The sequence below is a fragment of the Heliangelus exortis genome, chromosome Z, assembly GCF_036169615.1.
Source record: "Heliangelus exortis chromosome Z, bHelExo1.hap1, whole genome shotgun sequence".
Classification (NCBI taxonomy): Eukaryota; Metazoa; Chordata; class Aves; order Apodiformes; family Trochilidae; genus Heliangelus; species Heliangelus exortis.
This window is the reverse complement of record NC_092454.1, coordinates 42243578-42268554: the sequence shown is the minus strand read 5'-3', so window position 1 is coordinate 42268554 and position 24977 is coordinate 42243578. Positions and strand designations below refer to the sequence as shown.

General features: G+C 36.1%; 1 protein-coding gene across 5 annotated transcripts in view; it reads right to left on the bottom strand.

The window, feature by feature from the left end:
- Nucleotides 1–335: 335 nt before the first annotated feature.
- The window catches only part of ZDHHC21 (zinc finger DHHC-type palmitoyltransferase 21), a 38503-nt gene continuing 13861 nt past the window's right edge, over nt 336–24977 (bottom strand). For 4 of the 5 annotated variants that reach the window (XM_071730662.1, XM_071730660.1, XM_071730661.1 and 1 more), the window contains 3 exons: nt 16020–16136; nt 2092–2135; nt 336–1536 (listed from right to left, as the gene is read on the bottom strand). In XM_071730662.1, coding sequence (XP_071586763.1) covers nt 1404–1536; nt 2092–2135; nt 16020–16136 — 294 coding nt within the window. In that variant the 3' untranslated portion in view covers nt 336–1403. The remainder of the gene's footprint in view (nt 1537–2091; nt 2136–16019; nt 16137–24977) is intronic. The other variant, XM_071730663.1, reaches the window with a different exon arrangement.

Below are 24977 nucleotides of genomic sequence, written 5' to 3'. Positions count from 1 at the left end.
GTGCCTTTTATTATCCTGTTGTGTGGCTGTAATTTAAGATGCATCCTAGTCCTGTTGGGCTAGACAGCAAGCAGGGAGCAGCATAACTGAAAAAAATGAAGTTGTGAATTTCTCATAAAAATTCACAGATTTTTCAAAAATCATCTCATGCTGATATTTGTACATATACAGAGAGGCATAATAAGTTACATAATTTTTCTAGATATAACAAAGCTTTTTTAATAACAAAACTACTGCATTTCACCAGATGTAACCTTAAGGACGATTTCTTTGCTTAACTACCTCTATAGTTAAAGGGCCCACAATAAAGTATCAAACATCAACATAGAACCCCATTAAATCAATTAACGTACTTTATTATGCATGTTTGTAGCAAATATCAGTGTTTATGTATAAATATTTTAAAAGATTTTCACATATATTTCCAATATACAAACACTTAGACCAATTTCAGCTAATCGTGACTAAACAAAAGTAAATACAAAATTTATAACTTCATTGATAATATACTCTTCTTTATTGTATATTATGATAACCAATTCAATCTGCATTTTAAAAGGTAACCATTCTAGCATTTGCATCGTATGTCTTTGTTGAACTATTGCAAAGAAATCCTTGGAATATAAACATGTTTTCTATCTGGATGTTTTACCTTGGAACATTTCCTCCCTTTTGTTGACATAAAGACATGAATATGTTTTAGTAAAATCATATTTATGCAGACAAGTAACTGTAAGATGTAATATGTCCCTATATAAACACATACATTTATGTTTACTTATAAAAAAACCCTCTCAGAAAGGTTTGGGAAGAAATCTGCCTCAGTTTAAAATCTTACCCTTTATAGTGTGGTGCTGTAGGGTTACTACGGTGTATCATTAATAAATTACAGTATCAGGAAATTTTAAACACATGTAGCAGAAGAAAGACATGAATATTACCTAGGCAGACAGACCTACTGATAAAAAACACTAAAAAAAATTCAAGGCAGAATAAGACACTTAGTGGGAAAGATAAGAATCAATGTAAACTTCAGTGTTTCCTACAAAAACAGAACAAACAAACAAAATAAAAAACTCAACCAAAAATCAGAAGAGTCAGTACCAAACAAATAGAGAAAGACGGCGTTTCAGTCACTTCGTCTTAGTATTAACCCCAAAGATGAAAGAAATCCCTTTGGAAAGCTGATTTGAAAGTAAATATGTGTAAAGTAAAACATTCAACTAGTATTAATCTCAGAACAAAATCAAGACTGCTATGCAAATAAACCCTGGGGCACATTGTGATGCCTACAATTGGTGGGTGGATTTTAATTGACTTGAAGACTGTCACAGTCCTATTATCACAAAACCTGTAACGCACTTCCAGCATGGAGAACCCATCTGTGCCCAGCATCCATCTGTTCAGACATGATTGGCAAAGTGGTAGGGAACTCGTAGTGGTTGCCTCTGCCTGAAAGGAATAAACCACAGGATCTTCCAGTGAGTGCCAAAAACTTCCGAGAAGGTCTGCTGCCACGGCTTTCGGGGCCTCGATCTACAGAAGACAGCATTATTAGTGAAAGACAGCACGCCCACAGAGCACTTCAGTCAGCTAGAACAATGCAAGTTGGCTGGGGATCCATTACTGGACTCTGATGAATTGTGTCCCAGCGTCACAAATACTGCTTTTCTTTCATTACAGCACACAGCTGAGACTTAACTTTGGAGAACAGAAACTATCTGTCGTCAATCAACCAAAGGCAACGTTTGACGCAGAGGAGACCCTCAGAATCAATGAAATGTATGTCAAGACACAGCAGAAAGCGTCTTTTGATCTGCACTTTTGAAAGAAAATACAGTTCCACTGGCTTCAGGCAGGGAAGGAACAGGAGTAATGTGAGGCTACTTTGTGTACAATCAATAGTAAGAGATTAGTGAACTGCTGCTACAGACAGAAAGTACAGCGCACAGCACCGTGCAAAATTATCTTCACAAAGTGCCTTGAGTTCCTTTTCTTTCTCACATTAAAAAAAAAAAAAAAAACAACAAACCAAAACAGCTACTCCTTTAACTTTTCAGTAAATAAATTTTGAAATTTTACAGCACTTACACGTCCTCACAACAGTTTGACATTTTTTCTATACTTGTAGTGTCCTGTTGAAGAAAAGAAAACACAATCAAAAACTACTCATTTACATTCCTAACTGCTAAAATGTCATTATGAAAGCAACTAAATATGGTCGGGGAACAATTCTTAGTGTTCATTGCTTGCATGTTACTCAATACTCATTTTAAACAGCTGAGACATGATCTGCACAGATTTCCTCAGTCTGTTAAATGACTTTCACAAACATTATATGAAACTATACTGTGTAGTTTTACTATGATAACACGTATCACAGAAGGTCAACAAAAACTTCCAGCACTGATACAGCTAAAACTAATTCAGGTATTACTATCAGTTCATGGGACACTCAAAAGTAATGTGTGTGAGGTACACTCTTGCAATACTTTTCACAGTAATTTTGAAGTTGGAATAGTCCACAGAGATAACTACAAGAAAAATTTACAGATGTAGTATTTCGAAAAGAAGGGGTTATTAAGAAGTTTTAAAATAGTTAACTACATGAGTATTGTAGTGCAAACAGCACCGCTAGGAATATTCCATAGTCTTCACAAGTAAATACGAAACATAAAAATTATTCTTCTGAAATCCATCAAAAAACAAATTCTGTGTAGAGTGAATGCACCTCTCCAGCTAACAGATACTTATAGTTTTTTGAACACAATTAATTTAAGGAGTCATGAAGTTTTATAATTAATAGATCACCAAATAAAGCTTTCAAAACTACCAACACTAGTACTTTTGTCTCACTTTTGCCCTATATATTTAATAAAAAGGCTTACTTTCCAAGTGAGTATCACTTCAATTTTAACTCTGGGAGAATCGTTGTTTTCAATGCACACACATAGTTCATTATGTCAAAAAATCACTCATGAGGCCCACAGACAATGGAAAAATTTCTCATGGTCCTATCTCCTTTCCATGGCAGCTTGGTATTTCCCTTTACTGTTCACTGATTTAGGCACGCATATAATGCACCTGTCAGCTTACACTAGTGTCTGAATGAAACTGAGAGCTAGCCTTTATTGTCCCAGCCATACAGAGACACAAAGGCTGTGGTTTAATTAGGCTGCAACTTCATTGTTGTCTGGAAACACTACCTAGCAATAAAACCATACTGTGTTCACTCACTGTTCTGCCATCAGTGCATCCAATACAGTGCAGGCACTGCTGGGATTCTGCCACCATCTTTCATAAAGCTGTGAAGGAGCAGGATGAAATGTGACCAGGAATTAATGCACAGGAAGCTGCTTCCCTGCTTCACTAAACATGGCTGGCCTCAACTCCCTTTCAAAATTCGGTCCTTCTACAAACCCCTTCCCAGCTCTGACAAGTTTAGGAACAGGATCCCTTACTACATCATAAGTGGCGAAAACCTTAATTCTGCACATGACCTGCCCAGCCGAATTCCAGAGGCACTATGAGAAAGGAGAGAAGTCCCCTCTTCTCTTACCAACCCACCAGGATGCACAAGTTCTTCCCTGTTTGTGCAGCAAAGGAGTGCCCACAGCAGACTACAGAAACCATTCTGGTCTCATCATGAAGTGGATTTAACAACCAGTCAGTAGTGAGGACAGGACTGGAGGCAGCAGACTGCAAATATTGCCTGTTGTTTCAGGTCCCACAGATTAATTACTCCTCCTCTCCACCTTTCAGGCCTGTCAAGCATGTTACCCCCTCACCTGCCACAGGTGGAAGGAAAGCTTTATAAGAAACAAACCATGTCTTGATTAGGACAGGACTCGACTGCACAGTCACCACAGTTTCCACTTGCTTGGGCTGACTTTTTGTCTAGCTCTTGCTAGAACACACATCACCTTTTCTGCCTACAGAAAATCAGACACAGCTTTCTGAATAAAAATGAGCAATTAAATGCAGATATTGTTTCCATGACAATTCAGCAAGGTTTTAAGAGCGATTTCATAAGACACTGTATTCCGTTACTGCAAAAATATCTCAGTTCTGTGAATTATCCTCTGATCCTCTGATCAAAGTTGTCTGCCTGATGGTACAGAGTATCAGTATATTTGAAAGCAATGATTAAAGTTAATAATTTTTTGAACATTAGTAGCATTAGTCTAGACTATAATTGATTTCTACCTAGCAAAGATCTATCATTTCACAAAAAGCCTTAAACCAGTTTTGAGTGCTGAAGTAATGTAACAAGATAACACAATATAGATGGCTTTTTGAGATGCTTCTCTACATTGTTTATTCATTAACACATATGTCCCGCTCTCTCTAATACTGTGTTTGAGATCTGTGGAGGAATTACCAGTTTGGAAACTAGGGTTTGTATTTCTTTTAAACTCTTTTTATGGCATGTTACCAAGACCTGAAAGATGCTCATCAGGGTTCGCTCCCCTGAAAAATGTAACCCATTAAATTAACAAACTATGTGAAAGAAATAAAACAGGAAGTGAAGAAAATGACTGTAAGAAAAGACTGTCAAGCTTCCACCTTTAAAACATACCAAGGAATTTAATAGGATAGGAAGTCAAAGGAAATTCCCCCCTCTCCCTCAAAATACCCACATCTTCAGAATATTTTTGCTTTACATTGAAGGAATAGGGACAGTGAATCCTTTACTTTCAGGATATTTTTTCAGAATTAAAAAAATATAGCCACATTTTAGAAGTTGTGAACTAGGTCTGGAGAGCATGGGAGGAAATATCTCCCTGAAGTTAACTGCTTAACAAGTGCTGGTGACAGAATTTAAGAATCAAAATTCTCTTCGCAGCATCCCTCCCCCAACACTACTGCCAAACAGCTTACTTCATTCAAACTGTACTTCCATTTGAAAGTGAAACAATTTACCTTTTCACATGAAAGTGAAACTTCACAGCACTCCAGGAAATTTTGTAACCCCTCTAAAGACAGGATGGGAAGGCAAGGAAGAGCAACACAGTTGAGTTTTGGCCTGCTATTTAAGGACTTCCTTTCAGACAGATGAATTTTAGTTCTTTTGGAAATAGAAGGATCAAAATAACCGCTATTTCTGAATAACAAGGTGTTCTTTCATTAACAAATCTCAAAAATGGTTTTCAGCTAGTATATAATCTCTCTTAACTATGCATTCAATGTATACCAAGGCTTTTCTACATCAGTATTACTGTGTTCAGCCTAAGAGGCTTTGACTGTCTGCATCTATTATCAGCTTGGATTACTATTAATACAAATAGAACTCTGCTAAGATACATTTTCTTTTCCAGATTCACAGCCAATGCTGATTCTTTTGAAGAACCAGTGTTTATTCAAGAACAGAAAAAAAACTTGGTATGAGCAAACATCTATTGAGTCCTAGTACTCTGCAACTCCAAAAATCTCATTAAATTACCATTAGATACAAAATGAAATTTTTGAACATACAGCTGAATAATTTCACATGATGGATCACCTGGACCTCCAAAGTCCAGACTGGATACTACAGCTCCTACACCTCATCATTCAGAGATACATACCCACTGATAAGCATCTTAAAGTAACTAGGCAAAAAAAAAAAAAAAAAAAAAAAAAAAATCATCCCTTAGTAACAAGGGAAAGAAATTAGAGGAAATAAACACAGCAATCATTAACAATGTATCCCTTTAAAAAGGGGGGGAAAAAGAGTTCAGATTCTGATGATTAGGAATGTTTTTTTGCTTTGAGAACTTAATACAAGTCTGGAAGAGCAGCTTGTCTACTCTAACTGAAGTAAGCTACTGCCACAGCTAAGACTTATGAGAGGAATGGAGAGACATATGTCAGAGCACAGACTGAATTCTACAGATTGACTTAAGATTCATTTGCCAATGAATGCACCTGTGTTAGCTACTAAGAGGAATATTATCTTTCACATATGTATTTTTAATTAGCATAACCAGCTGCCTAAAAACCAACTTTTTTTTAAAAATCCCACACACTACACAACCCCTGCTGCATGACAGGATTCATCACCAGCTAATGTACCATGGAAGAAGTGATCTCTTCTGATTCCTCACCTACTCACGTTTTCCAAAGGGAAAACTAATTTGTAACTCACAGGACTAACTCCAAAGCCCATGGACATACTCTTTGCTTCAGTATTTCTGCTGTGCTTGCATAGAGTAACATATAATCAGTACAGCTCTATTTAATACTTGTAATAGAGAAAGTATTATGCCATGCTTTCTTGGTGTAGTATTTGCAAATACTCAATACGTAAGAAACAGTAGGAAAGTATCGTAAAGCAGAAAGAGCAAAAACAAAACTTGTAAGCCTTCCTGGATTGGCAGCCATAGATTTTATCCAAAAAGTGTAAAACAACGTATTATCTAAACAATTTTTTTTTCATTCCTTCTACCTAACACCCTTTCATTGTCTATATGTTAAAGAAAGGTAAGCAATTGAACATCTCACAGAAATGATACTTCGTATTTCAGAATTTTTCAGTTTTTGCATTAATTATATTTTGAGTTTACATTTGGCTACTTCTAGCATTTTTTCATAATGTAGACTTTTCACATAGGTAATATGATTAATTTTATCTATTACAATTAGGTTGAAAATTGAAATTGCCTGAAAATTACTAGGTCAGGTTTAACTTTAAATTCCTAAATCAGAGAATGGTCTGCAAAATGAAAAATGAAGCTACACAATACTATATAAAGGGGAATACTCCTACACTCCTCTATGTTTGGATAAATTTAGTTAAATAGATTTCCAATTTATTTGTCAGGTATTAGAAAATGACTCAATGAAACCGAAACCTCTTATAGCAGATCAGTGACACATCTGCAAAGATGACACAAACAGGTATATTTTTTCAGTCTATTTCAAAAATGTGTTCAGTGCAAATATCTGCACGTCACCAAGATACTTGAGAAAATACTATTTTTCTTGGTATTTACATTCGTAAGACAAAAATATTATGAAAATTGCTCAGGAAAGCTAGCTGCTTTCTCACACATAACCCTTTTTAACAGTTTGATGTCTAAATTTGAGAAGCAACACTTAAACAAAATGTACTCAGCCCCCAGAACACACAAACATCATTATTATAGTTACTTATTTTTGACTGCTTAAATGTACTACTTAGAAAAAAAACCTGGACTTACAAAAGGAATTTTTCCTTGAGTGATGAACAGGGGATACTTTTGGCATATTTTGATACAGTGCACAGTATAAAACAAGTTGAATCAATTTAGATTTTTCCTTAATAATATTGTCAATAACGAGTTTCAATAGAAGTATTCCCACTTTATCTATAACCATGTAGAGATCTAAATAAAACAGTTGAGATCTTTTTCCACTTAAGAGTGTCTACCATATGAATTGATTTTTGAGTTTTAACTAGGTTGTGAAAGAGAATTTTAAAATAAATTAAAATTTTATTTTGATGGTAAAAAGGTGTTTAAGAGTGTCAGGTTACATTAATCAAATATGTTCAACAAATCGTTAATCCATTTGAGAAATATAAAGTAAAGACACCAAAGACTTTATACAATTCACAAAATCCCATTCAAAGACCAAGACATCACTAATTCCTAACAATTTAATTTATAGGACTTTATGCAACCTTCGAATAGGAGATTTACCTATAGGTGGATTAAAGGTAGAGACAGGAAAAGGGGAAGACATAAGAATAAAGAGTAAGATTTAATTAACATTAATTTCTTTACTGTTATATCTCTGTAATTACAAATAACTATTTGGGTTTATAGCTTATATGCATTTTACTCCATTTCAGCGATTACTTTGCATGCTACACTTTATTATAGACAGGTAAAGAATACATTTGCCTGGGAATCCTAATTTCTCCTTCCTAATTTCTTCTGTGCTAAACTTAATTATGAGGATTAATAGGTCATTACATTTCTGCCATGTTTGAAAAAACAGAAAAATCCCTTATTGTTTCACTAATCAAATGAGTATTTAATAGATTATCTGTTTAAACATATGATTACAAATATTTTGAATTATAAGATACTTATTTTTAATGACCAAAAACATTTTAGCATAACCACATCACTTGTGTACTCTGTATATTAAAAAAAAAAGATCAACACTATGAAATGTACAAAGAATTTGAAAGCTTTTGGTTTTATTAGCAGAATAGATGCAGTTAGATTTTCATTAATTTGCATTTCAACCCTTGTAAAATTCTGTCTGGCTTACTGATTATATTAATAATACTAATTAATACTGAAAAGTAATTTTATATTTTTCAGTGGCATTTTGTTCTTTGATATAATTTGTGTGTTATAGCAGTAAATGAAATTACACTCCTGAATAAAATTAAGTGCTTGACAATACACTTTTGGGATAAATACTTCAGAAAATTATTTTATACAATTTCCACCTTTTTTGAATTCCCTTTAAGGAATTTTTTGTCCTTTTGAGGAGCCCTGAGCAAAATAATAAATGTTCCTTACAACATGCCCGCTGTATCAGTCACACTAAGTAAAATACTTAATATATATGAATCAGTAAGTTCACAGGGAGATGGATCTGCTTACAGGAACAACAAAAAATAGCTAGTGAAGTATGATTGCTACTTCAAAGTGAAATGGAGGAACATTGCAACAATTATAAACATAGCACTTAACAAGTAACTACATTTTAAAATGCTTCTAAGGGGAAAAATTATGTAGTAGGCATCAAACTGTGCACCAGACAGGCTGCTAAACAACAGCTGCTAAACTGTCTTCCTTTCCATCCTCCCCAAAGCAAATAAAGAGAAACTTCTCTCCACTGCATTCATACAGTACTGATGCACTAGGTTATTGGCATATCACTGTACACCATTCTAACAGTTAATTAACAGGAAATCCTGGTAGCATTAATTAAATTAATAAAGTCACTGTCCACTTAGTTTATGATAATACAGCCACTACCTTGAACAAAGACCACATGGTATCTATTAAATTTATAAAAGACCATCCATTACATACTTCTGCCCCAGAGAAACAAGATAAGTACAAATAATTTTAATGAAAAGTTTTTCTCTGCAACACTCAGAAACCAAAAAATCACAAAAAATCACATTTGATGGACTTTACTGGAAAAAATGAAAAAAAATTATTTTACTCCACATATATTTTTTGAACATGCAGGAAAACGAAAACACAGACTGTTTAGTGTTTGAAATAAAAAACAATCAAAGGTAATCCTTTAAAATTAGGGTTCAGATTAGTCTCTACAAAGGATGTTGTTTAACTGAAACATCTGGTAGTGTTATGTTGAGAGACAGGCCTTTTTTAACTTTGGAAATGAGATTAGTAGATCAGTTATTTGTAAGTGTCCAAGTAATTTCTAATTATTTTATCTGGGTCACAGATAATCCGCTTTTACAGGGCTCCCACAAAGACATCAGAGGATCACTGCTGAACTGATTATCCTGTTACCTTCCACCATCCACGGGAAGACAGGATTTTCCTTTTGTACAGAGGAAGAGAAAGAAGTGGCTGATTGTTTCAGACAGGTGGTGGCCAACAAGATAAAAACAACACAAGATCTTGAGAGGAAGAAAGCCTCACATATGCAAAAGGTACCAGCCTTAAAAAGGTCAGCAAACTCAGTATTTCTTAGTAGTCTTTGGCACAATTTAAAACCACACTAGATAGGAACAAATATCAAAATAATCAGACAAGTCATTGTTTAGTAAAGAATTCTATGCTATTTATTACTTGTTCCACAGTAATGTCTTGCAGTGGAAACATAGCCAGAATCAGAATCTTACTGTGTAAATAGGAAAACTATTCTTTAGCATCACTTCACTGTTGTGGTGAGGTGAAAGACATACGGAAGTAATGGCTTAACATAAAAATGGAACATGAGAGAAATATCAGTGCCAGGGCCAGTCTTGTACTAATATACACACAAGCACCCTGATAGTTCTACCTTTCTAGAAGAGTCTGAATTGCAGCTCTTTTACAATCATAAAATCAGACACAATCTCTACTTGATAAAAAAAGCTTTCTTTTTTTTTTTCTTAGGTGAATTTATGCCTTTTCCTATGAATAAATGCATAAATAGGCTAGTTAAGCAAATTTTTAGGAAAACAAGCACGTTACATATAAAAATACCAAACGAGAGAGAATTTCTGAAAAAAAACACGTCAAGAAAATACATCTTGAGCCAGCAAGCAAGTTTCTGGATTCAATCTGATTTAGCTTCCAATTAAATTTTATTATTTGCTATGAGAAAAACTACAGAAAAAAGAAGTAATTGGAAATGAAATTGAGTAAGACATCCTTGCCCTCCTCAATATTTTCTTCCATTTCTACCCAAAATATTCTTCTCCAGATAAACTTTGCATTTGCCATTGCAACACAATACTATGCCATTAACAGGTGTAGACAGTAATTGTGCAAGAAAGTGGATGTTTTGGATTAGTTTTTTCTGGTAAATATAAAATGGAACTGAAATGGAGCTGAGATGGAACTCTCTACCTCAAGAAAATTTATGATTTATCTATAAATTTTTACTACTTATGATAAGTCACCAAATAAAAAAAAATCCTCTGTGCCTTTACGAAGTTTGAAAGTGTCTATACTAGAGTGATCTTGTTATCCTATAGTGACTGAGGACTAATTGCTTGCAGCTACTAGTAGTCCAAAATATGGATGGCAATAATTACTTTAAAAACAGAAAGAAAGAAAAAAAAAGTGTTATTCTCAGTAGAGCATTTAGTTTTTCTAGAGTGAAAAAATATTTCTTGGGTTTTTTATATTGTGGGATTTTTTTCCCTTACTGCTTTGTGCTAAGCGTGGTTTTACTTCAGAAGCACTGTCATGAAAAAACATCACGCTGTCTGGGAATTTAATAATACAGGCTCATTTCCAGTTAAAAAATATAAAATTTGAATTTCCAATACAAGCATGACACGGAACAGAGGACAGGAAAAGCAAGGACCAAGTGTGGAAGGTAAGATGGCATTCAGTATAAATACACTATGGATTCAGAAATAACACCAGACATTTCCTTCTTCATGGGTGAAACCAATTTCTTACACTCAGTTCTCTAGAAACATGAAAATTATAAGTGAAAGAATAATTGGTATGCTGAGATTTTAAGAAGAGTATCTTCTTAGGACCCTGAACTTCCTAAATTAGGACCTTAAAATTCTATTTTAGAGAATTCTGCATTGAAAAGAACTTATATAACTCTGTTTCCAAAGAACCCAAATAAAAATTCCTCAAGAGCAATCTAAGGAACATGCTGGGAGAACTGTTAAAATTCAGGATGATGGTGATGAAAGTAAAGGCAAAAAGAGACTGGCAAAAACAACTGGAGAAGGAGGATGAAAACAGCCATGTGCCACTTCTGCTAGAAGAGAGTTTCACATATGCTAATTTCTAGAGAAAGCACTAATCTTGTATGCAGAGGCCACCTCAGATGCTCTCCTCTTCACAGAAACTATTTATGTCAAAAGTTCCTCTAAGGACACTTTTTGCCAACCACCTGTTCTCCTCCCATTGTTGGAAGTCACCTCCCTTGCTCTGTGGCTTCCTGGACCTCCAGATGAGATATGAAAAGCCTTGTGCTAATGATACCCTAACAGTAATACCACAACAAAAGAGATACTAGACATACTCAGAGAAATTACTGCAAATTAGATAATTTGGTCTATTAATCATCTTATCAAGCAGTACAGCCTTAGGAACACTGTCTGTGCAAGAGCCAAATTTGAGTTAAAAAGTTATAAAGTTTTCATTTTACCAGAAAGTATATTTTTTCAAGCATCTTAGTATCTGCTGAAAACACATGATAAAGGTTAACCACAGACTACATTCATTTTTTCTTGAAGAACTTTTACATAATCTACTGCTATAACCAATGAAAGTCATGCAGTTACAGGCACAGATCACACAAATGCACACCTAATTTTGGAAAGTTCCAGCACTTACAGCAGAATATTTCACCTGCACTTCTTAATGTGGTGCTTAGCTTTCCTGTTTTAGGTACTGCCTGACAACCCTCCCAGTGAAGAAATTTTTCATAATACACAATCTAAACCTCCTCTGCCACAACTTTAGGCTGTTTCCTATTGTTCTATCACTTGTTACTTGGAAGAAGAGATCAAACCCCATCTTGCTGCAACCTCCTGTCAGGTAGCCATAGAGTGCGAGGAGGTGTCCCCTCAGCCTCCTATACTCCAGGCTAAACATCCCCAGTTCTCTCAGCTGCTTGTCATAAACCTGCTCTTCACAAACTTTGCTGTCCTTCTCTGAGCAGCTCCAGAACCTCAACATCCTTCTTGTAGTAAGAAGCCTAGAACTAAACACTGTATTTGAGACACAGCTTCACCAGTGCTGAGTACAGGGGCACAATCACTTCCCTTCTCCTGCTGGCCACACTATTCCTGTTACAAGTCAAGATGCTGGTAGCCTTCTTGGCCACCTGGGCACACTGCTGGCTCGTAACTAAGCCAGCTGTCAACCACCACCCTCAGGTCCTTCTCCTCTGGGCAGCTTTCCAGATCCTCTTTCCCAAACCTGTAGCATTATGTGGGGCTGTTGTGACCCAGGGGCAGGACCTGACACTGAGCCTGGTTGAACCTCCTACAGCTGTCCTCAGCCCATCAATCCAGTCTGTCCCAGTCCCACTGTACAGCCTTTCTACCTTCAGGCACATAAGCATTCCCATCCAAATTGGTGTCATCTGTAAACTTACTGAGAGGGTACTGGACCCTTTTGGGTAAAGACATTAAAGAGAACTATCTATAGTACTGAGCCCTGGGGAACACCACTTGTGATAGGTCACCAACTGGATTTAACTCCGTTCACTACAACTCTTTGGGCCTGGCCAACCAACCCAGTATGTACCAGCCCAAGCTGAGATCACAGACAATACTGATTGTCTCTACTATGTATACAGAGCTTTTATCCAGGAGCTCTGGAAGTAACTGTGAAACTGCAAACACAGGCAAAGAGCATGAACTAGGAAAATGTTTATTATCTATTTTCCTGTACAAGCAGGAAGCTCTGCTTCACATTCCTCAAAAGGGCTGACCCACCTCTCTTGCACACATCTCTGGGCAGCTCCAGCAATCACTGAAATCAATGATCTCAAGATTATCTGTGGAGCAATTAACATGAATGCATTAAGTGTGTACATCTATGCCTTCAAGCAATTAAGATTCTGTCAAATTAACTTCCAGTCTGCACTATTACACCTCAATGATTACACTCTGCTGTTAAATGAATTCTCATCTGTACCTTACACCAAGTTAAGCTTTATTTCATCATTAATTGATAATTTGAACTAAACTTTATTTCAGTCACAGTCTCCTTGTTTTAAGCAGGAAGGTTAGATGCTCTGCAGTAACTCCAGGGCAGTGCACAGCAGGACCATAGCTGCCTTTTACTGATCACAGTTCAGGGCTTCTGCAGAAACCAAGTGTCTTCCACACTGTGTGCACTCAGCACTGTAAGCATGGGAGCCTGAGGGAAACTCCTCTCTCACCTCACCTGATGATGTCTCTGTATTTTCCACTGGCTAGCCAAAGCAGTTAGCAAGTGCTGAAGGAGGAAGCAAATCCCCACACCACAATACTGACAAAAAGCATTTGTACAGACAGATTTTCCGACACAACTTGCAAACTAAGCATAACCACACCAAATAGATACAGCTTTATTTGTTTGAAGCCTGACTACTTATTCCTGACTGAGGAATTCAAGCAGATTCCCTCAAAACTGCCAACAGCAATGGAACTTTTCTCTATAGTCATAGAGTAAGGAGTGAAAAGGAAAGTAGCAAATTGTGCTGCTGGCATGGAAATGCTTTCAGCAGGCAGTGGACTAGATTACCTGTGCACATCAATGAATCAATGCATCAGGATCCAGGTGGTGTGAATTAATTAGAATTTGGAGATCCCCGTAACAGATCCCTACTTCCCCAGCAAACCTAACCCAAAGCTAGAAACTTCCCCACGTGAGGCAAGCAGAATAGCCGTTCTGCTACAGGTAGGGTGCAGTGAGAGGCCCTAATGACAAAGATCTGCCACTCGTAGTCAATCCCTACCCACAATAATTGCCTCGTGTTTGCGCCACAAAGTTTGGCAAAGAAGATAAAAGTGTCCAGGCATACTGCAGCTCATTGATCCACAGAATTATGATCTGAGCATATGAAAGGAGGTTGGGCTTGAAAATTATTATTAACACACATCTGTTCCATGGTACTGGCCAGCTCAGCAAGTGTAATGGGATGTACTTCACAGTATATTATACAACTGACATAGGAAAAAGGGCTTTACAGCACTCTGTAAGAGCCTGACAGTGTTAAGAGCTCAGAATGGTGAAAGAACATACTGTAAATTCATGCGTGTTGAAGAGACAGCATATTTGGTATCCTGTATCAGAACAGAAATGTCCCAGTTCTCAGGTGAATCATTTATCTGACAGCTAATATCATTTGTATGCATGCTGATGGCCACTGTCAAAAGGTAGTCCAGCTTCTGGCAGCACAAAGAACAGAATGGTAGACTTAAGTTTTGTTTCTTGCTTTCTTCTGTATCATTACAGTGTTTTAGTGTGGTACTGATCACATCGCTTATTGTTTCTCCTCATATATCAGTTGAAGAGACTAGAAAAGCAGCCATATTTCATCAACTAAATTCTAAGTTTCCCTGAGTTTCTATCTCTCCTACTACCAGGATTCAGAGTGAGTAGCATTCAAATATCTGTGACACTTCAGCTAGAGACTGACTTAAGCATGGTATTTAATTAGAAAAAAATCTCAACTATAGGGCATGCAGACAAAAAGTTTGTGTGCCAGCAGTTAAACAGCGAGATGAGAACTTGTCATCAAGACCCTAGAACAGAAATCAGTCAGTAAAGGGGCACAAGAATAGATCTTTAGACTTGAGGATTGACAGAAAGTGCAGAAATCAGTCTGGTAGAGCAGCTGAAGGATGGCAAAGACAATACACAGCATAGATACATTCACACAAAGAGCAGAAGGTAATAAACTTAAGCAAATGTAATACAATAAAATAAATAAGCAACATTAAATTGTTTCATCTAACATAAGAAAAGCTATGCAGTAATTTTTGTCCTTTATTCCATACAAGGGAATCACATAATACATTCTATTATGCAGCTACAAGGTTAATACCCTGTAAACCCTCATCATCCCAAAATGAAATCTCAATCAGATCTCAATCAGTTGTTGTCACAAAGTCATGGTCATCTTGCATATTACCTGCCTTAAAAAACAGTTCTTCAGGCCAGATCATACAACCTTTCAGACATGTACAGATCCAGCTAATGTACTCTCCCTGTTCAACACTGCAGTACTTCAAAGATTTCTATTGAGTCTCAAGACAGCTTTGAAGAATTTACTGGCAGTGATAAACTTCTGATGTCCAGAATAGGATGTTACAGCAACAAAACCTTGTTTCTTTAATATATTTATTACATTACCAATTCATTTAAATGGAAATTTTTTCCATGCAGAGGATTTTTTTCTGTACCTCTAAATGCAGAATATGCATTTGGACTATAAGATGGACATGGTTCCATTTCCCAATTTAGTAACTGAAGAGATACGACCTTAAGCATCTTTATTACAGTATTTAACACAAAAGTCTATGTTTTCAGAAAGTACGATTTATCAGTGCACCTCACTGTCAAAACGTATAATTGAGATCAGGGCACATATATTTAAAAGAAAAACAAAAATCAAAACCCACAAAGATGTACCTTGTCCACAGTTCCAGGATAATGTATGGCTTTATTTTACAGTACGAATTACAGGAAATTGCCTTGATACATGTATTATTAGACACTTGATTGTTAAAGGGCTTCTTAAGACTTCCTTGGAGACAAGACATACAAAATAAGTGCCTCATAGTGCAAGTGTTTCTCTATTCTTTCCTTAAATGCAACCTGCTTTTCTGCTTTTATTGTTTTGAAAGTAAAAATGGTATATTTCTAAGAACAGATACTTACAGTGAAAATACCCATTAGCTGAGTGTAAAAGAGTCCACTTATTCCAACTAATATTATTAGACCCATGAAGGCAGATATTCTTAGGAGAGCAAGCTCATGTCTAAATACAAAAACATCCTAGAACAAGACAAAAAGAAGAGAGACTTTAGCACTTAAAAATTAAAGTCTTTCAAACAAGTGGAAATACTAGATATGGGCTGTGCCTGAAGACTTAGAGCTAAAGGCAAAGATCAGATTTTTGAGCTACACTGTAAAGCATTAATATGCATTTATGTACTAAATAAAATAAAAATATAATCTTTTACTTATAGATGTAAACAGTTTGGGGGTTTTGTCAGAGGCTAAAAAAAAAAATCATTTAGATGTTTAAGATCTGGGAATAGATCAAGCTCCAATGAGTTACTCCTGAATTCTCTATCTCGACCTATGCCAGACTGCTACCCACAAGCTCCAGAATTTAAGAAAAACATTCTGGTAAACAGCCTGATTAATAACACTCCTACATCTCTGCTCACAGCCACAGTAAGCTTCATTTTACATCACCCCTTCTGTGACAAAAATAACAATATTCCTAGCTTGAGTCTTGAAGATGACACCTACAGAATCCAAGTATCTCTACCGGATTGATCTCATCGTAATTCTATTATACACCATAAATTTACTTTCATTTTTTTAATTTCAGCTGTAAGTGTATTATTACAACTTTGAATATGGGTACACAACCAAGTTGCCTCAGGATACAAGGGGAATAAAATAAAATATATTGTATCAGCTTGTTTGGAAAGCCTGCTCTCACCCAGCAGAAAACACAAACAGGCCAAGAGTTTTATTGATCTTTTTCAAGGGGAAAAAAAATTTACTTTTATCACAGGAAAACATTTGTATATGGCAGTTACTGTACATGTACTGCAAGTTCACACTCCATCTTACTCTTTGATAATGAGTTAGCACACCCATTCTTTTACAATAAGTCACAATTATGTTCTCAAGGCTGTCCTTTGAAAGTAAACATCTGTTTTTTCACTTAGAAAAGCCAGTTCACAGCAGGAAACTATTAAAACCTTTCAAATAAACTTTAAATTACAACCAGAAGATAAAAGCGAACTGAATGAAAACAAAACAAAAAAAAACCCTCACTGCTTTTGATCTTTGCTTCTTTACATTTAACCACTAGGTCTCAGGAAAGAGGAATTCTTATTTACCATAATACTGGGTTTTAACTAAACAGAGAATAGTTAAAATAACTTATATGTAATAAACCAATCTGATTTTAGATTTTAAATTGTTTCCACGATGATTCAAAATATAAACCCAAGAAAAAAGTTTACACTGGTTACTAAAGCTGGGAAGAAAATCAGTATTTGTTGAGCAGGTAGAAATCTCTAGATAACTAATTAAGATAAAAAACAAACCCAACCAGTCTTTTCTGAACAGATAACAGCTCTTGTTAGTATTGGCCTGTCTTGCTGATGTAGAAAATACATGTTTAATTTCCTAATTTTTAAAAAAACCTCTTCTTATTCAGCTAATAAGTTAATTCAAAGTGAAATCAACTCAAAATAAAAGCATCCATACTCATCTTTATTTCTCTTTCCATCAGTCCACCCAAGCTTTAAAGAAAAGCAAAATAAGACACAACTTCTACAAGATGTAAAATAATTTCTCTTCACAGGCATACTGCTTCATTTATTCTAAAATGTTCTAATTTACTTGAATTTAACTGGACAGAAAACAGTGAGATGTACGAGAAGAGATGTCAGCAGTGAAGTTTTATTCTGGATCTAGTGTCATACTCCCCCTTTAGAAAAAATTTCTATCACATCTCTTTAAATCCCCATAACACTAATTCAAAGAGCTCCTTCTCTTGAACATCCTCTTCAGCAGGAGAGACACCACCCAATGCATGACAATTGAAAATCTTATAATAAAGAAGACAGGATACGTTCTGCATTTGGTCCTTCTAACTCCTGGTAAAACTAGAAGTACCAAAAAGGAAAATCCCTTCATCCTTTAATGAAGACTGAAGAATGGTACTGTCTCCCTTTCCACTTCCTCCTTAAAATATGAAAGCATCTGCTGCAAAAGACTAGAGTTTGCTGAATTACTCATGAGAAGAAGTGACACCACCAATGTTTTTCCAGTAATTATACAGCTGAAGGGGAATCAAAGTCTCTGAGACAATGATGACCTGGAAATCAACACAGAACCCTCACCAAGAAATCTGTAAAGAAATAACAGCATTTTTCTACAGAAAAACAAAATAAATGGAGGAATAGAGTCTTTTGGCAATGAGACCTTAATAACAAAGATACTTTTAGAATTCTGCATTGAAACAGAAACATGTGACTCCATGAAAAAGAAAAAAAGACCCTTAAAAATCCATTTAAGTAGTAATAATAACAATAATAACAGTAATATTAGAGCAGTTTGGGTTGGAAGGGACCTTAAAGACCCTTTAGTTCCAACACCTCTGCCATGGGCAGGGACACATTCCACTAGACAAGGTTGCTCAACGCCCCATCCAGCTTGGTCCTAAATACTTCCAGGGATGAGACATCTACAACTTCTCTGGGCAGCTTGTTCTAGTGTCTCACCACCCTCACAATAAAGAATGTCTTCCTGATATCTAACCTAAATCTCCCCTCTTCGAGCTTAGAAACCATTATCCCTTGTCCTGTCACTACATGCCCTTACAAAAAGCCCTTCCTCAGCTTTGCTGTAGGCCCCATTCAGGTACTGGAAGGCTTCCATAAGGTCTGCCTAGAACATTCTCTTCTCCAAGCTGAACAACCCCAGCTGTCTCAGCCTGTCTTCACAGGAAAGGAGATCCAGCCCTTTGATAATCCTTGTGGTCCTCCTCTGGACTCCAGCAACTTCACATCCTTCCTGTGTCAGGTACTCCACAACTGGACACAATACTCCAGGTTGTGTCTCACAAGAGTGGAATAGAGTGGGAAAATCACCTCCTCTGACCTGCTGACCAGATTTCTTTTTATGCAGCCAAGGATACACTTGGCTTTCTGGGCTGCAAACACATATGGCTGGCTCAGGTTGAGGGGCTTATCAACTAGCACCCTAAAGCCCTTTTCCTTAAGACTGCTCTCAATTCATTCTCCACTTAATCTGTATTTGTAGTTGGTCTTGCCCCAATGTTCAGGATTGAACAGTGCTTGCTCAGGATCTTGCACTTGGCCTCACTGAAGTTCAAGAGTTTGCAAAGGCCTACCTCTCAAACCCACCAAGGTCCCTCTGGATGGCCATTCTTCCTTCCAGTATGTCAGCCACATCACAGAGTTTGATGAGGGTGCAATCAATCCCTCTGTCCTCTGATGAACAGCACTGATCCCAGTACTGAACCCTGGTCTCCATCTGGACATGGAGCCATTGACCACTACTCTTTGAGTGTGATCATCCAGCCAATTCCTTATCCACTGAGTGGTCCATCTGTCAAATCCTTATATTTCCAGTTTAGAGAACCGGATGTCATGAAGGACACTGTCTAATGCTCTGCACAAGTCCAGGTAGATGATGTCATTGCTCTTCCCTTGTCCCTACAACTAGGATATTGCTGCTTTACATAAAAGTTCAATCCAACTTGTTTTTATTATTTCTTCACCAAACCAAAAGGAAACCTTTTTCCAAGCAAAGAAACCCTATTAAAACTATAATAAATCAACTCTCAAGACCAGGTCATAAATCCCTCTTTAAATCTGTGTTGAACAGATTCTCTTCTTTAATGATCACCTACAATTCACCAATCTCTGCAGCATGACTATTGAGACAACCTACCCACTGCCAACCTCCAAGGTCACACTGTCTGTGCTAAGAGAAAGAATTACACAGACTGAGCCACAAAGCATAAGCACACATAAGCTAACATCACCAGTGCCTGAATTCTCTCTCCTGGCACAGCAGTGTTGTGTCACAACAGCTTTTTTTCCAAACTGGGCCAGGCTCATATAGGTCACCTTGACACAGATGTTAAATGCATAGTTTTAACAATGTGAGAGCTGCTCTTCAGGTAGCCCCTTTTTCCTCTCCTTTTTGTCAAAATCACAGCCTAACTGTTCTGCTAAATCTTCATTTCACAGGGGTTGCTGCCACTGTCTTTCTACTTAGCATTTCTGATACAGCCTTTCATATGGCTGTTGTCTTTTTTAAAGGCTTTTAAGATCCCTTTGGACACTACTTCTGTCCATCCTCTCAAACTCCAATGATTCTTGGGTATTTTTAAAAAATGTCTACAATACTTATCATGAAAGAAGAAACAATATAAGTCTGTACAATTATGTTGCAGACTAGACTACAAACCATGGGATCTGTCATCCTTACATTAACAGGCAATACCAAAAGTTCCCACAGAAAGACAGTCGCTGTGACAGATTCACAAGAGACTTTCTCAAACCCATGGCAGAACAAATGCCATGTCTTCATTTGTGAGCATCAATAGTCAGAGATGATCCCTATGATGAATGCTACCATTCACAAGGAAAAGAGATACTATAGCTCCATGCTATCATGCAGGAGAAAAGTGAAAAACAATGGGGGGTTCAGCTCAAGATCATAATCAATTACACGACCATTGCTTCCAAATTCAATTTTCCTTTTACCTGATAATAGCAATAAAAAAAGCATAAAAACATTTAAAAGGTCCCTGCCATTTGCAGTACTGGGTTGTTTTCAAGGGTTTATATAATGCCTTTAAAACCAGAACACTTTGTGCAGATGACAGAGTCTTCAGGAAGGCCAACACAGGACCACTGTTATCTCTTCCAGAAGAGACAAAGGGAAAAACAACATTCATAGATTTTCATTTAAAATGTAAGATTAGTTTATTAATTCTTAATTCTTGACTGAAATATAACATACACAGAATTAATATATTAACAAAACATATTAAAATATTTCACCTTTCTTTGAGGGAAGGGATAATCTCACACGCTAACCTACTTGTCTATTCTTGGTTGGAAATGCCTGGGATGTCTGCCCCAGCCTGGTGAGGAAGACAGTCTATCAACTTGGCTATCATAAAACCAGTTTAGAATACAAGACAAAACCAGGCTGCCAAAATCAAAACAGGCCCAAAAACCAGAGACGGACGGTTTTGCAGGAAGAAAGAAGCACAAGGGAGAAAACACTCATGTTAAAAATATAAATTAAAAAAATAATAATTCACAAAACATGAGCTGCATTCTACTTAGAATCTACTTAGATACTAAGTAGGATTTCTACTTAGATACATAGAAAACTTATCTGTATTCTACCTTTCATAGTGATATTTATTATTAACAACAATTCATGTTTACGTAAAGCACTTTTTGATTAAGGACTATTTCAGGTCTACTAAATGACTGATTTGATTTGAAGTGAAAATGGAAATAGCACTCTGAATCCAAAACCAATTGTCTACAGAGGTCAGTCCAAGGTGATGATTCTGAAATAATTTCACACCAGAACAGATTTTAAGAAAAGGCCATACAATCTTTGCATAAAAATAACACTATCAATATATTAAGTTTTAATTAAATTTTATCCTCTCAGTCTTTCCTATCTTTTCCATCTTTTCTCTAAAAATCATGCATTTGCTTTCTGAAGTTGATTTAATATTAATATATTGTCCCTGTAATTATTTAGGAAGGGAACAGGGTTAGGTTGGTTTTGCTGAGGATGGAGAAGGGAAATTTTGATTAATTTCCATTTTTTAAAAACTCTCCCATCCTGTAGATAATTTCATGACTGTAAGTTTCCTTTAGACTCTCCTTACTTTAGACTCTCTTTAGACTCTCTTCAGACTCTCCTTACTCTCCTTACTTTAGACTCTTCTCTCTCTCTGGATTATACATGTTTGTATATTTTAATTAATATTAGTTAATACAAAATATTGAAATAAATATTAGTGTGAATAATCTTCTCACAAAGCCTAATAAATATTTCTCAACACCTGTCATTTGGAACTGGGAAAGCTGAGCCTCAGAGCAATGCCACAATGCTTCTCCCCCTGCTGCCAACAGAGCTCAGCACACTTTAAAAATTAATTACATAACAATATTTTCATATTACACAATGGATAACTGCACAGCTGGGAAAAAATAAAACTAAACCAGAGCTAAGGTGTTTAAGTTTTTATATATCAGTGTTTCTGCTACAACATTCATTCTAGCAACATTTTCAGCAAAGAGAATATTTCACCAAAATTTCTTTTGATAAAAAGATTAAAAGTGTTCTATGACTCAGGTAAAATACACTGCCAAAACATATATTTTTGCTTCTATTTGACCAGCTGTGTCTGTGTCAGAATCTGTGCCAGCACAGCCAGGTAGCAACTACAGAGGCATGAGAAGATCAGTATTTATTCTTCTCACTATTCACAATATTTGATACTTCCTAAGTGACAAAAAACTCCTGACATTTATGTTTTTTAATGAGGCTGGAAAATTAGGAATGCGCCAATCTTAGCTCCTGAAAATCACCAAAGCTAGCAAAGGAATAGGCTATTCCACTGAAATTATTTATTTTCCTTCTGCTAGGATCTCACATAGACAATTTAATCACCATTTCCTTCATTTCTAGCAGTAATTGTACGCCTCCTGCTGGATAAACACACGCAATAACCACAACCCATCTTTCTGTCAGAGCATTAATTATAAAAGCCAAGCATACTATGAAGCAATTTTCAGCTACAAGGCAGAAAGAAACTGAAAGATTGCATCTTTATTGATATGGCTTCTTCCAATAGCTTCAATGCTATTACCCTTACCTTAGAATACTTAATTAAAAATTATGGGGTTTTTCTTACTCAATCCATTAAAAAAAAAAGACCACTATTTTTTCATTCAGAAGGAAGTACTAACAAGATACAGTGATCATATTCTCATAATGTATTAATCAGTACTGTGATAAATTGACTCCTTCACAACCACAGTAAAATCACTTTTAATTGTACTGCTTCTGTGTTATGCACTATTTAATATCCAAAGAATAAAAATTAAGATGAATGCACAGTGCCAAAAAATTCACAAGTATTTTTAATGAGCAGGAAGTAAGCTAATTCCAGATGGCTGTTTCGAAAATAAATTATCCACTTTTAAATTCTGTGCTAAACACTAACTCCCATAAATTTAGAAAGCTCTTGGTTACAGCCAAAATTTTGACCCAGAATAGTGCTTCCATGAAAGGTAGAAGGTACTGCAATCTCTGGAATGCTGTGCTACTTAAGCTTTAATCAATATTCAAAAAGAATCTTGCAGGATGCTTATCTCAAAACCTAATATTAAACAAATCTTATCTCTGGTCCTGTTCAGTTGATATCTAAATTCTGTAATTCTGACAAATTAACTTGTGGCACAAAGGTATACAGCACCATATGGTTACCAACATAACCTCAGCTTGATGGGGTCTGATGTCATTTATCAGGCAGATATATTGATTAGACCCAAACAAATTATTCTTAATTTTCTGTAATTCAGTGTGTGCCCCCCAATCCTGTAGCTGAAAACCTGAGAAAGCTAAATACTACTTAGTGTAATAATAGACTTAACAAAGGTCTGAACAGACAGACCTGCTGTCTGTACCAAGTTTTTCTATATGGTTTAAATGTATTTATCTCTCTGGGGCACAGCATGTTTCACAACACAGATCAGGCTTTTCAGAAGGAAGAGAATCACTTGGAAGTATTCCCATATGCAAACTGATATAGAAAAAAAACCCACAGTTAGGTAAACCAAAATAAAATTAAACAGAACAAAGTCATTCTTTTTTTCCATTACTGTGTAGGTTTAAGCAGCCAAATATGGGAGCTCGATCCACTCTTCAAGCAACTACATTAACCTGGGTTAAAATAATTACTGCCTAAGTACTCTACCTCCTACCCTGGCACATCTTGTGAAGGGTAGATATAAAAGTATGCCTCTCTGCAAAAGACCTGAAATTAACCTAAAACATAAAAAACAAAGTTTTATATGTATTCATTTTTTGAACTGTTATTAGTAACAACTATTTATTATTAGCTTTTTAGGGGTTGTAAACTGTCTGAAGTAAACATGCTTCCCCTTTTCCCTTCTTGCACAGATCACCTCCCAGCAAATAATTTGAACCCCTTTCATTCTTCTTTTAAAAAGCAACAGAACTTGCGTTCATTAAGTACTTAAGATAGAACATTCAGGGCAGTCACACAATAAAAAGGAAATATTCTACCACGAAATAACACTATTAAAGAAGCACCACAAATTTCATACAAAGGCTTTATCTTTGGAAAATAACACTCCTAAAATTCATTCAAGATTTAGAACCAGCATTACTAAGAAGCATTGGCCTTTGAAACTTGCAAACCCCTTGCATGGGAAACCTTCAGAATACAGACAGTATATGACCCCTGTTTGCTAGAAATGTAGTGGATTAACTCAGTCTATAAGTTAAAAAAAAAAAAAAAGTTTACAAAGCTACTGAAACTAGAAGAAAAGGCATTTACACTGTTATCCTTCAGAAACCCCAAATGTAACATATCTACAAAATTTTATTTAGACAACAGATTTCTTCACTAATACAGAAAGACTGCAATTTCATATCCCTTTTAACTTGAATGCAGCTACAACACATCATCCTAGCTCCCTTGATTCTCACAATGCTTGTAAAACAAGGTGAATGTGAAAAGCTCATCTGCAGCAAACTGGAAACAAAATGAAAAATGTGAGTACTCCATTTTAAGAGACACATTTTACAGATCTGCTTCAGTTTACGGAGCAGAATCTACTGAAAGATGCTCCAAGCAGACAGCAAATACCTCTTTTCCATATTTGTAGAGTACCTTGAACCATTTAAGTGGAAATATTCTTACAGACAAAAGAATTAAAGAGTGACATGTCTTTACAGTAGAAGTTTTTTTAAAGAGATTTGCAAAAATCCTCAAATATGTCACATCTGTTAACTTGAATATATGTTTTATCAGGTCTAGACAGATTC